Raw genomic sequence first — 14,050 nt, forward strand, 5'->3', positions numbered from 1 at the left:
CATCTTCTGTGACGAAAAGTATTTTTCCGTTCTCTATACTTGTGAGTGAGCAGAGGCCCATTCTGAAATACGTAGGGTGTTGGCATGTAAGTTCTTTGGTGAGCTGGGGCAGTATGCAAGGTCGTTGACAGCTGAGTCATGTATTCACTTCTGTGTAGCACAGTTTGTTGCCTCTGTGTATGAAATGGGCTATATAAATAAAGTTTGATTGGTTTTGAACACTTCCAATATATTGTGTGTGTATATATATATATATATATGTATATATTGTGTGTATATATATTGTGGCACCCCCCCGGGACTCTGAGGCTGCCACAGATCCGTGCCGCGCGGCTGGGCACGTATCCAAAACGGCTCCCGGCGTGCGTAAATCCTTTTTCAGCACCATGGACAGCGCTCACCACCAGGGGCAGACGGTGACGCAGAAAGAGCATGATCAGCACCATGGACAGTGAGGCCACCAGGGGCAGACGGTGACGCAGAAAGAGCATGATCAGCACCATGGACAGCGCTCACCACCAGGGGCAGACGGTGACACAGAAAGAGCATGATCAGCACCATGGACAGCGCTCACCACCAGGGGCAGACGGTGACGCAGAAAGAGCATGATCAGCACCATGGACAGCGTGGCCACCAGGGGCAGACGGTGACGCAGAAAGAGCATGATCAGCACCAGGGACAGCGCTCAGCCACCAGGGGCAGACGGTGACGCAGAGAGAACATGATCAGCACCATGGACAGCGCTCACCACCAGGGGCAGACGGTGACGCAGAAAGAGCATGATCAGCACCATGGACAGCGTGGCCACCAGGGGCAGACGGTGACGCAGAAAGAGCATGATCAGCACCATGGACAGCGCTCACCACCAGGGGCAGACGGTGACGCAGAAAGAGCCTGATCAGCACCATGGTCAGTGTGGCCAGGTGATCGAGGGGATCTACAGGCCGTTTGTGGTCGCCCGGGCAACACTACTCACCAGCTGTGCTCAATCTCCTAATGGCTGAGAAAACACCGGCTGAATGAAAACAGCTAACGAGCCACGCCACCTCAAAAAGGCCAGCGGGAGAGAGAGTAGTCAGTCCTGGGACTCAGTGAGTAAAGAAGCGAGTGCTGCTGGTTGATTCATGTTGAATTCTTGTTTTATCTGCTGGTTCCAGGAGTAGCTGACGTATTCCGGCCCTGGTCCCGAGCCCCTCCGCCATGAGAAGACCAGTTTTTGGTCGTCTCCCCGGGAGATCCTTGCTATGAACATGTTTTCCTTTTTTGGTTGTTTGAATAAACGCACCAAAGCGCTTACTATCCTGGTCTGAATAACTGTGCTCCACCTGAAGTTCCCTGTCTGAGTTTTACTATATATATATATTATATATATATATATTTATATATATATACACAGTATGTGGAAATTAAAATATTCTTGTGTTATATGTGGAAATTAAAATATTCTTGTGTTTGAGAATCAATGTTCAACTTCACGCTTTGATGTGAGAGCTCAACATGCGTGTTGTTTTGATCAAGAGAATATGTGATATCTTGTGTGCAGCTGGTAACAAAATGAGGATGGATGTGTGTGTGTGTGTGTGGGGGGGGTAGAAGGAGAGGGAGGATGGTGTGAAGAGGAGTGATAGCGGTCAAAATGAGAAAGAGGTAGAGCGTGAAAAGTGAAAAGTATTGTTATGAAATGTATGAAAATTAGGTAATTCTGTGCAAAACTGCCACAAACAAGCCTTGCGTCTCATCCACAAAGGCCATGAGCTAACTGCCACATGCGTTTAAAGAGGTGCAAATACTGCTTTTGAAAACAATTCTAATGAAAAAATCACAATTTCCCCATTACCAGCCCCCCCAACCAGTTCACACACACACTCAACAAAGGTGAATCAAATCATTTCAAGCTGTCTCTTCTCCTATCCTTTCCTGTCTCCTTTACTCTTGTCTCCTTCCTCTCCTCCTGTCTCCTCTTCTCCTGTCTCCTCTCCTCACTTATCCTCTCCTCCCGTCTGATTTCATCCCAGTGCCTTGTTTGGTTCTTAGCTCCAAATTCTTAGGAAAGGTCACTTCAAAATTAGGCCACATGCTGTACAATGTGGTGTGTGTGTGTGTGTGTGTGTGTGTGTGTGTGTGTGTGTGTGTGTGTGTGTGTGTGTGTGTGCGCGTGTGTGCGCGTGGGTGGGTGTCGTCTCCCGCCTCTGCTGAATGACAGGAGTGATACATGAGATTGGCTGAGCTGTTATCTCTGGAGTTCTTTGTGCAGACACCGTCTGTTTGTTTATCAGAGACTGGTGCACACCTGGGTAATGGTTTGCACCACAGCGTGGAACAGATAAGGGCACTTGCAGCAGGAGTGAAAATGTGCTTGATTTTGTACATCTCATGTTTGTTTCATTGTGTGTGTGTGTGTGTCTGTTTGTGAGCCTGCATTTGTGTGTATCTATAATATCTGCATGTGTGTGTGTGCGTCTGTGTACATATGAGGGCCAGTGTGTGTGTGTGTGCGCGCATGTGTGTGTGTGTGCGTCTGTGTACATATGAGGGCCAGTGTGTGTGTGTGTGTGTGTGTGTGTGTGTGTGTGTGTGTGTGTGTGCATGTGTGTGTGTCTCCAGCCGTCCCCTTTGATTGACGGTGTAGATTAGCTCTCATCTGCAGAGGGCTGTGAATCTATTTAAATGTGAAAAGGTTAAGTATACTTCAACTAAAATAATGCAGGGCATAATTATACAAAGACATGAGTAAACAGAGGCGCCCTCTCTGTACTGTGGGGCCGGGTAGGAGGCGCTTGGGACCAGCGGAAGAACCGATAAGGTCCGACAAGAGGGAGAGCTGGGAGTTTATTGTAAAGGTCGAAGAGTGTGTGCACATGCTTGTGTGTGTGTGTGTGTGTGGGGGGGGGGGGGGGGGGGGGGGTGTATGACATGGGGGGGGGGGGGGGTGTATGACATAATTTGCTCAGAGGGGGACCGTGTCTGTGTGCTAATGTGCAGACATGTGCCTCGCTGTGCGACTGCTTCTGTGTGTGTTTGTGTGTGTGCGTATGGGTGTGCGTGCGTGTTTGTGCGCGTGTGTGAGCGCGGTGCATTTATCGCCCGTCAGTGTGCGAGCGACTGCCTGATAACAGGTCCTAGCCTACTTTACCAGTGATTATCACATTAGGGGCAGGCCGCATTCACAGCTCCCATATTTATGACGCCAGAGCGCTACGATGTTCCTCAAAGAGATGCAAAGTGACAGCCATTCATTTTGAATGAGGAACGGGTGTGGCCCGCGTCAACAATGTGAGAGGGTGACTGTCTCTCGTTAGCTTGGCTGGTATTATTTGAACTCTATCCTCCATATTCTCCTTTCTCCAAGAGGAGAGCTGTTGAAGAACGCTGGATCTGACTCTCCACTCGGAAAAAGAAAAGTGTAAAAAAATCAGTTTGAAATGTCTCTGAGGAAGATGATTCCAACAATTCGAAATATTGTCTTTACAAACAATGCCTGGTGGTCTGCTGTACTGTCCTTAGATACTAGGCATACAGTTCTAGCTTTTTTTCAGGAGGGTGGATGATAAAAATATACAATCCCTCGGCATTTCCCGCCATAGTCTTCCTTTATGGTAACGTTCTGTCTATTTTTCGACCGCAGTTTCCATTCATCTCAGGAGCTGGAGTGGTTGCAAACAGAGTTGCCTGCAGCCCTGTCAAACTGTCAATCCCCCAAAAATAGCAAAATATTACAACAAAACCTATATATATATATATATATATATATGCCATGGGTCTTGGAGAGAGATCCCCAGATTAAACTTCACCGTGACCAATTATAATGAAGCCCGGTGTGTAACCTCAACGTAGCCTATACAACCATGACAGCAACTACAGTATTATTGTCCACTGACAAAAGGCATGAGGCCGAGACGTGGGCGGTCTTAGTTCACGCCGTTTGCCGTTAACAGGGAGTGGGCGGAATAATGGCTAAATTTGCGATGCAGCGGTAGAGCGAGCGAGTGGGCGACGCCACGTCGCATCCCACAATGCCTCGCTCCGCCGTCCAGCGTGCGGTGGTCCTGGCAGGCTGTGTGGGGCGCTGATTAGGTGGAGTTAAATCGGAGAATGGGGAGGAAAGCGTTGACGCCCACGTTGGCGCGCCCCCCTGCCCTCATCCGAGCGCACGTCATCCGCCCTGATCCGGGCTCACGCTTGAGGCCCGAGGCCTTCTAACCCGCCATGCTCACGCTGCACTGGGTGCGTGTGTGTGTGTGTGTGCCTGTGTGTGTTTACTTGCCAGTGTATGTGTTTTCAAGTTTGTTGATACGCTGTGAAGAGACTGTGTCCTGATCTACTAAAGGTTTGCACGTATAAAACCTTGCGTCAAATTAACTTTTGCGTTTGCGCTCCTCTTCCATGGTGCAATTGTGGGATACAACACGCAAAAGCCCTCATTTAAATAGGGTGTTCTTCACACTTTTGCACCTGTTGCCATTCACGCAATTATTATCACCCACAAAACACATTCCAACTACAGTACACGTGCAATCTGAAGGACTGCACACGCAATTTTGCGTTCTTTATTTGGGATCTTAGTAGATCAGGCCCTGTGTGTGTGTGTGTGTGTGTGTGTGTATGCATGTGTATATGTGTGTCTGTAGCATCGCATCTAGTCTTTGAACACATTGATTTCTCAGTTCCCCACCACTCCCCCATCTCTCTCTCTCTCTCTCTCTCTCTCTATCAGCCACTGCTTACCTGCTCCGAGGAGGCTCAGCTATAGGCCACACAACACAGCAACTATTGCCCAAATTCTAATTATCACATTTTTGGGGGCTTCAAGGCTATCAAATGTTACTGGCCTTACAACATCGCTGTGTCATGCAGATAATGCTGAGGGCCGCCGTCACATTGTACAACCCAAATTAATATATTCATATCCCGGTACACAGCACTTAGAGGGGGGCGGGGGGGGGGGGGGGGGGATTGAACAGGTCAGGCTTGCTGTTTCACTCCTTCTAACCCTTCATTTTCTCCCCCACTCTCTCCCCCATAGCCTTTTCCCGGTATTCAATTTTGATTAATGGATCGTTTAGTCTAACGACCGTATAAATGGCGCACGCAGCACTATGGGCCTTATCCACAAATGGTGAGGACAAGGCGAGCACTTGTGGGAAATGCGGTTCTCCGAGGTATGACTGATAAGAGCCGGGCCCCCGCCCTCGTCGGCGAGACGGGCGCGTACGTATACCCCCGCTTTTGCGCCTTGAGCTATTACCGCATGCCTCCTCGGGCTTCCGTTCAGGCCGTCTTGGATCTGTATTGCGCCTCCCCCCCTGCGGGTGTCACCGATTCCCCTCAGGTAGCCGGGCCTGAGGAAAGACACCTCTCTCATCGTCAGAGGTGTGAGCTGCAATGGCTGCTTCGCTCCCGGAAACCAGGAGGCGATAAGTACTTCCTGTTATCTCATCAACACTTGTACGGAGAGTCTCGGGAGACGGGAGCACAGGTCGCCTACGAGGGACGGTCTGACGGCCGCATGTGCCCAGCTGGCCGCTTGACGAGAGGCGGTCGGCAGCGGTGGTCGGCGGCGGCGGCGCCCCGTTAGCTGCGGGTCCGGAAGGCTGTCGGATTGTCGCGTTGTAATTTACGGCGATTGCCGGGAGCGCGCCGCGCCCCCTGGCCGACCTCCGCAGGAGAGCTGACGGACGGACATGATGGACACACGCACACACACACGCACACACACACACTACCCTGTGCATACATCAGCTACCAGGCCTGTCATGGAAAGCCCAAGGCTGCGGGCCCTGAGCTGTAATCACTGTCTATTGTCTGGGTCCAAGATTGAAGGGTGCTACAAGCGCAGCCAAGCATAGAATTCATTCACTGACCATCAACACTCCCTGAAATAAAGACACACACACACACACACACACACACACAGTGCCTCTCTCTCTCCCTCTCTCTCTCACTCCCTCCCTGTCTGTCTCTCTATCCCCCTCTCATCTCTCTCTCTACCTCCCTTCCTCTCTCTCTCCGAGTATCTCTTTCTGCCTCTCATCTCTCTCATCTCTCTCTGTCTCTATCTCTCTCACCCACTCTAATTATCTTCCTTTCATCTGTCTTTTCCTCTTATCTCTCCCTCTTTTCTCCTCCCTCTCTAGCCAGCTGATGCAGCCACTCGGTGTATTGGGCACAACTGTGAGGGAGAGCCATACACACACAGACACACAACACAGCACACTTCCATAACACTTTGAAGCACCAATTAATAGCAGATACGGAGGATAGTAACCATAAAGTTGGCCCCATATATAACAAAGACAACAATGGCCTCTGACAGTTCCAAACAAGCTCCAAGGCTCCTAGCCAGCATCTCAAAACCTTATTATAAACAACATGAAAACACTGCTCCCAAAAGTGTGTTCAAATAGGCCAGCATCAATGACAATTGACACGTTTGTTGAATTGAGAAGGCCACTGTGATTATCAAATTAAAGGTTAGACTTGAATGATGTGCACAGTGAAGGGAACGGTGATATGCAGCATTATGAAGCCTATCAGGTATAATAGCTAACATTTCTCAATCAATCCACTGTTGAGGGAGAGAGGTAGAGACTGTATTTCTCCAAAGTTTCTGAAGCGAGTTTAAAATTGCAATTCCCCTGACCTTTCTCCCTCTCTTTCTCCCTCTCTTTCTCTCTCTCTCTCTCTCTCTGTTTCATGGCATAATCTCTATGACCTTCTCTGTCTTTCCAATTTTTCCCGTCATCCAGTTCCCAGGAACATAGCTCCAGCCGTCAACGAGACACGTCATGAACGGCACAGATGGCGTCCTCTCCCCTGGCTCCACCCAGGCGGCCCGGCGCAGCAGGCGAACCCGTGCCACTGCGTCACTGAGCCAAAGGCCCCGGCTCTTCAGCGCGCCCCTCATTTACAATCCGAAAGTCATTGGCAACAACGACGGCGAAAAAATCACAGCTGCACAAACGCTTCATCTAGGCCAGGCATTCCCTAACTGTGAGGCGGGCCCTCCCCCTGAGGGGCCCCAAAGAAATTCAGGGGAGGCGTGGAGGGATGGTTAGAAAAAAAAGAAGAAAAAAAAAAATCATTTTTGATTTTTGAATTTTCTATGGTTTTTATGAATGAAACGTGATTTTAAAGGTCAGAAAATCAAAATAAATAATGGGAGAGATGTATCATACATTTGTGGATAGTGCAGAGAGAGCCTCCCCCCGCAGGCATGAATGTATTGTGTGAAAACATCATAATGTTAACTAGCAACAGGTGCCACCAAGCTAACTTTGGGGGTTGGGGGGGCGCGGGTGTGTCACTGTTTTCAGAGGGGAGGCCTACATTGATGTGGTTTGGGAACCCATGATCTAGGCTAGTTGAAAAAGAACGCCATCCTTGTCGAATGTACTCCGGGGTCTGTGTGGGGGGGAACGGGCAGAGAATCTGAACCGGAACTAATTCGCTGCACTGGGAAGCTGTGTGAAAACCAGGCGCAACGCGAACGGGAGGAACTCGCCCCCTCCTCTAGTGTGCTCTCTGTTTCCACCATTTCACGTGTGATTTGAGTGCACATGTAACCCGTCTGTTTCGGCACGCCCGGGGAAGGATTAGAACCCGGCTCCCCGGCTCGGGAGGCGGAGGCGCTGACAGTTACGTCAATATGGACGTCCGTTTTGGAGGGACTGTCAGTGCTCCTTTGAGGAATGAGCTTCACTAGCTACTCCCCGTTACACTCAGTTACACACATTCATTTCCTCGTCTGGACTAATTTTCGAGTCTACAGCCGGTGCGCTTCCACATGTCCTCACTGGACTAATTGAGTTTCTTGGGTTTTAAAGCACTTTTCCCATTAAGCGTGTTTATTTATATATTTATTTATTGAATCCTGGCCAGGCCCATTTTGTACTGACAGCCCACTTCCACTTGTAATTAAAGTCCTGAAAAGACTGTCTTTCCCTCCCCGTCACAGAGCGGAAACCGCCTGATGGTTCTGACTGCTGCAGGGTTTTAAGACTTTGACCGGCCAAAAGGATTTGTTTTCACAGAGCCGACGTTAGCACACCAAGCTTGCCCCTCCTTAACAGCTAAATCTCAGGGCTATTCACAGTAGGTCTTTCAATGTCAACATTGTGATACCCTCTAATATTAGAGTTAAACCCATAACAAAATAATCCCCCATGTCAATGCCGAGCCAGAGCCTTCCTGCAATGGATATGCAAATCTGAAATAAGCTATACAACACCAAAAAAACTAAGTGGTCAACGCCTTCATCTCACAAAAAAAGCTTAAGCGCTATGTACCATAATAAAGCCGATCTACGACCACCCTTCTCTTCAGAGGACATGTAGAAACTTTCTACTTACAGCAGTTATTTTAAACATTCAATTACATGCATGGTACCCGTACTTTTCCACCATCTACTTTTGCATACAGAGGACAGGAAATGAGAGGCTGATAAGGTACAGTGGATAGTCAAGGACAGGTATGCCACCAAGGTTAACGTCTCATTCCCATAGTGGCCGCTGGGCTCCTTACAGGAAGAAAAAAAACACGGTGATGTCAATGCCATGGATGGCTTTTTTACTGTCATATATGATTAAAGCAGGTTTGAGTGCATGCCGGTGGCCTTGGGCAAAATTTATAGCCCTGAGAGAGACTGAGGTCATGCACAGAGTAAAATTGCGCGGGGGATAGCTCACTCACACAAGCCTCGCTCTGGGAAGGCACTACAGTGCGTCGAGTGAGGTACAGTAGCCTACGCACTGTTCAAAATGCAACAAAAAAATCATTTCCATGATCCTCAAATTGGTTCATGCTCCCAATTTCAACTAGGACACGAATTTCATACGCATGAAGCCAAAGGTTGCCGCTAAATGTCACGCACTGCGTGTCACTCGAAACCCCCCTTCGATTAATTACGAGCGGCCGTCTCACCTCGGGCGTGGCTGGGCCCCCTCTTGCGCCCTGTGGACGAGCTGTGCGTGACGTTTTGGAAGTGGCCCACGTCCACGGCGGCGTTGGTGCGGAAACTCTCCTTGAACCTCTGCATCAGTGCGTCCACCGTCTCCTGCTTGGAGTCCATGGCTGTGGGAGGGACAGCGAGACGCAGCCGTTAAAAGGGTTTCATAGAAGCAGGGAGGCCACGGGGCACGACGAACACTCTCTGGCAAGCTGTGAACACAAAAGGCGGACGCCCAAAGCAAACAGCCGAACTAAGGCGTAAGGTTTGAAGTGGAAACACTGTCTGACTGTCTGATGGGCTCCCCAAGGTGCTCCTCTCCTAAATGCGTAACAGATAAACAAGTCATATGAGATCTGCTGTTTCTCTTCACACTCAGGCTTCAAAGGCATAACAGACCTGAGTCCAAACACTTGCCAATATCTGTCTGTGTTTGATCTTGCCCGGTGCAACGGCAGCAAGGGGCTGGTCACAAAAATAGCCCACCCATCTCACACTCCAGCTCAAACGCTCTGAGGATTTAAAATACAATTTCACCAAGTTTAGATCCATACTCAGTAGGGAAGCGTATCGTTAGGATTGTTATGAATCCGATTCCGATTCCGGTTCTGCTTATCGATTCCGGTTCCTAACGATTCCCTATTTCGATTCCAAAAATTTAAAAAAATAAGAGGTCAAATGTTTATTTAACAAAAGTAACTTTATTCTTTTAAACCTTAGTCACTTTAAGACCTTTTATGGATAGAATAACATCCTCTCCTTTATTCCAACACAGTTGATCCATTTGTGGATAATATAGTGAGCTGCTTGTGTTTTTATTTTATATAAAAATAAATATAAAAATAAAAACATTTAAAATATATATATTCTGTATTCACCCAGGGTAGTAGTATTGTTCTTCTTACTACTGACAATGACAGTAGTGTGAAAAAAGCCTGTCTGAGCAGCATTGGGCCAAATACTATATCTACTGTAAACTGAATTCACTGCAAAACAGCAAATAATCTTCCCTTAAATAATTCAAGGAATAAAACAAAGTGCATTCGGTACATAACAGCTGCTTACATAAAATAAACATCCCTGAGAAATAAACTGAAATAACAAAATAACAACCCGTGGTGCACATTCTGCACAAGTCATGTCTGAGCAGCAATACATGTAAAATGCATCTTAAGTGTATTCAGTGCATACTGTAACAGCTGTCTGCAACCAAAAAAACTAAATCATAAAAACATAAAGAAGAGAAGGCGTGCTAAAGTATCCAATTCAACAGTTCTTGTTGAGAAAAATCAGCATATCAGCCTTTTCTGGTAGTATACGTGATCTTTCTACGCAAATAGTGTCTCCAGCCGTGGAGAAAACCCTCTCACTAGGGGTTGAGGAGGCCTGAACACACGAATAGGAAAAGGCCACCTCTGATAGCGAAGGGTATGTGGTTCTGTTGTCCCCCCACCAGGCAGCAGGGTCATCAGACATCATCGTTGGTGACATCTCTGGGTACTTCTTCAGCTCTGTCTCAATTTGGTGCTTGATGGATGTCGTTCTGCTTGACAGGACTTTCATTTTCAGGTTGTCTTCATGAGCAAAAAGAGACATTGCAGCCCTCTTGCACGGAGGTGGCTGAGTCTCCTCTTCTTCACTCTGCTCTCCTTCCTCTTCGTTCTCTCTTTCTTTCTCCTCCTCTGACAAACCATCTTCTCCACAGTCCTCTGTTGGCTGCTCAGACTCAGTCAGCTTTCCTTCCAGCATCTTCTCCTTGACCCGATCCCATACAGCGCTGTCCTCCACAGCGTGTTTGAAACGTGGGTCTAACGCAGTGGCCTCTTGAAGAAAGTTTCTGATCTCATCAGTCTGGTATCGCTTTGACATGTTTCCCCAGACAGCCTGCTTAAGGTTGGATGCAAACACTGTCTCTCCCTCTTTAACAGTGTAATGCGCCTCAAGCTTCTTAAGGGTTGGTAAGATCTGACCGCATGTAGCGCTCTTTTCAGATGACACACAGAGTGTGGATGTGTATAAGACTCTCATCAGATGAATGGACTCGTCTGCCTTTCTGATATCATCGTCTGTCAGTCTAGCAAGCCGGTCTCTCTCCATTGGCCTCCTCACACGCTGATCCAAGCTGGCTGACTGAATTGCCGGATACTGTTCGATGAATCGTTCCATGTAGAGGGAACTCCAACGAGTCCTCACATCAAGGATGAGGGCATGTTGAGGCAGATCTACAGTATGACACAACAACAAAATTTACCTTTCAACACTGTGTATACATGTGCAGTTTGTCGTTGAGTATTGTCAAAGGTGAACTTCTGTTGATTTTTTGATAGATAATAGAGTAATTTAGTTATAAATATCATGGTTTAATATTGTGTAGAAGTAGTTACACATGAGATTCATGTTATATTATTGCATTGTGCACACATTTTAAGACGTAAAATGTGCATAAGTTATAACACATTAATTAGTTGAAGTGAACTGAGGGATACTTACTTAGGATTTGTTGTTTCTCCTTGAGCACGACCTTTGCCATAGATGACCTCTTCATCCGGGCTTGGCCTACTGAACTGACCTCGCCCTCGTCAGCTCCACGGCGCTATGGAGCTGTATCCCATCGTCGTGAGTCGTTAGTATTTTGTGGGGCCCTCAGTGGTTCAGGAAACACGTTCTATTCTTCTGCGATAACGAAGCCACTGTGAATATTATCAACAACGGTCGTTTGAACATTACGTTCATTAATAAATTCATGCGCCGCCTCACATGGCTGTCCGTACCGGGGAACTTCACTTTCCACGGCGTGCACATCCCCGACCTCGACAATCAAATCGCTGACTCGCTGTCCCGGTTTGATTTACAGAAGTTCCGCAGACTGTGCCCGGCTGCGCCCCCGTCCGGCCTGGTCTGCCCTCCTTTCGGCAGACTGTTCTGGACGGAACGATGCCCTGATGCCCGTCCTGTCATCCTCTGCCCGATACATGAGAGCTGGTGTAACCAAGACCACATTAATAGATTTCGCCTCACCCTACTATCGCGCTTTCCACATGCTGTGGAAGGCAGGGGGCCCCCCGAACAGAGCACACCGCCAAAAAGTCAGATGCTGTATTTGCTGCATGCACAATAAATGGGTCAATATTGACTAAAGTGATCTTGACTGAAATGCAGTTAGCACAGTATTTCACCCTTTGCGAGTGCTTTGTAAATAGCAAGGTTTATTTTGGGGTTATTTGCACAGGTAGAAAAACCCTTGCAGTCCCTTTGTGAATTCGCCCCTTGGTGTTTGAAAAGACAAGCAATGTGAGTGAATGAAATAAATCTGTGCTGTTATCACAAGTCCACATACTACTTGGCTCACTTGAGCAGATTATCAAACTGAGGAGTCGAGTATAGCTTGTTCTTAGCAAACCTGTGTGTGTGTGTGTGTGTGTGTGTGTGTGTGTGTGTGTGTGTGTGTGTGTGTGTGTGTGTGTGTGTGTGTGTATGCGTTTTTGGTGTCATGTAAAGTGTGCTGGAGTCAATAAAGTCCACCCTTTTTTGAATGCCATGTCTTTTTTCTGCAACATGCTCCCAGACACATTAGGCTCTGCCTTTTTTGACGGCCTCAGTTCGAAGGTGTTTCATCTCTGCTGGAATCTCTGTGAATTGCCCACCTCTCCATCTCCGCTGAGCCCCTCACCCACCTCTGAAGAAGCAAGCGTCTTGAATGCTGACACGGTTGATGTGAAACGGCAGCATGGTTCACAGGGGGTGAAAAGAAAACTCTTTTGAAGAACGCCACTGCCTGTGCATATCAGTGCTGATGGTGGTTCCCAACATGACATAAAAAGCACAGGCGAATAGCAAAGAGGGACAAAATGGAAACGTACCCCGCCTCCGGTTAATCTTTCAAAAAAGGGCTGCTCCAGTTTACTATGGTTAGTACTGCGGTCTGCATAGGCCCATCCATTTGAAAATCAATACAAGACAGTGAGAACGAGTGAATCGTGACGAGGGCACGGGCGTATTTCTGCTTCCCTTCCAGGCGGCAGGAAATTCAACAACCCTTGAGGGACTCCTGTGACCTATCTAAACTATCTAAATGTTCCGCCCCATTTGCGACACAGAGACAAAATATGAAGGCGAGAATTCTCCCCATTGTCCCCACAGCGCACAAATAAAACCATCCCTAAAAAAACCAAAGGGAAGCGACTATTTATCTATCGCCTCCATTACCAGGCAGAGCACCATTCCCCACGGCCCACAATGCATCAGGAGTTCAATTAAAGTGAGATATGTAGACCTGGGAGTCTCTCAAAGGAGTGATGATACGTCTGGACAAGGGCTATTTACTTGCAGTGCTGGGCGGAATGGACCAATGCGACCAACGGGGTGGGGGGGGGGAGGGTTTGAAGTGGCCCCTTCTCACAGCGGCAGTGGCATCTCGAAAGACGGGGGCCATTTTATAATGCCCCCTCCATCTCCTCCATTCCTCTGTCAGTCCGTCTCTCAGGTGTGCTCACGTCGTGGGTTATGGTCATGGATCACTCTTAGTGGATGTTCAGTGCATTTCAATAAGAGAGAGAGAGAGAGAGAGAGAGAGAGAGAGAGAGAGAGAGGAGAGAGAGAGAGGGGAGAGAGAGACAGATAGACAAACAGAGAAAGAAAGAAAGAAAGACAGACAGACAGACAGACAGACAGACAGAAAGAAAGAAAGAAAGAAAGAAAGAAAGAAAGAAAGAAAGAAAGAAAGAAAGAAAGAAAGAAAGAAAGAAAGAAAGAAAGAAAGAAAGAAAGAAAGACATATAGGAATAAGAGCTTGATAGAATTCGTAAAAATTCATATGAAATAATGCATAGAAGGAGACGAACAGAAAGTGGCCAATTCAAGGCCGAGCACCATGAGCGCTTGGTCATCTATATTTTTAATTTTGGTTTTGGTTGCACGATATTCTGCTGGAGAGTAGTAACACACCAGGAGCCCCACCCTTGTTAGTGGTGTTGAATGACTCACTTTCAGTCGGCCTACAATGTCAAGCTGCATGTCAAGCCACCATGCAAATCAGCAGTAATGAGCATCTGTGAGAATGGTGACACCACTGCCCTCTAAAATAACCTTCTAAAAGTATGTTTCAAT

The 14,050-nt window shown here is 47.7% G+C and overlaps 1 protein-coding gene across 1 annotated transcript in view; it reads right to left on the minus strand.

Annotated features, from left to right (window-relative positions):
• Nucleotides 1-14,050, minus strand: part of astn2 (astrotactin 2) — a gene marked incomplete at both ends in the record, with an annotated part of 261,038 nt that overhangs the window by 135,248 nt on the left and 111,740 nt on the right. Inside the window, one exon of the mRNA XM_084442591.1 lies at nt 8,920-9,069. Coding sequence (XP_084298717.1) covers nt 8,920-9,069 — 150 coding nt within the window. The remainder of the gene's footprint in view (nt 1-8,919; nt 9,070-14,050) is intronic.

This window comes from Borostomias antarcticus (genome assembly GCF_949987555.1).
Source record: "Borostomias antarcticus genome assembly, chromosome: 8".
Lineage (NCBI taxonomy): Eukaryota > Metazoa > Chordata > Actinopteri > Stomiiformes > Stomiidae > Borostomias > Borostomias antarcticus.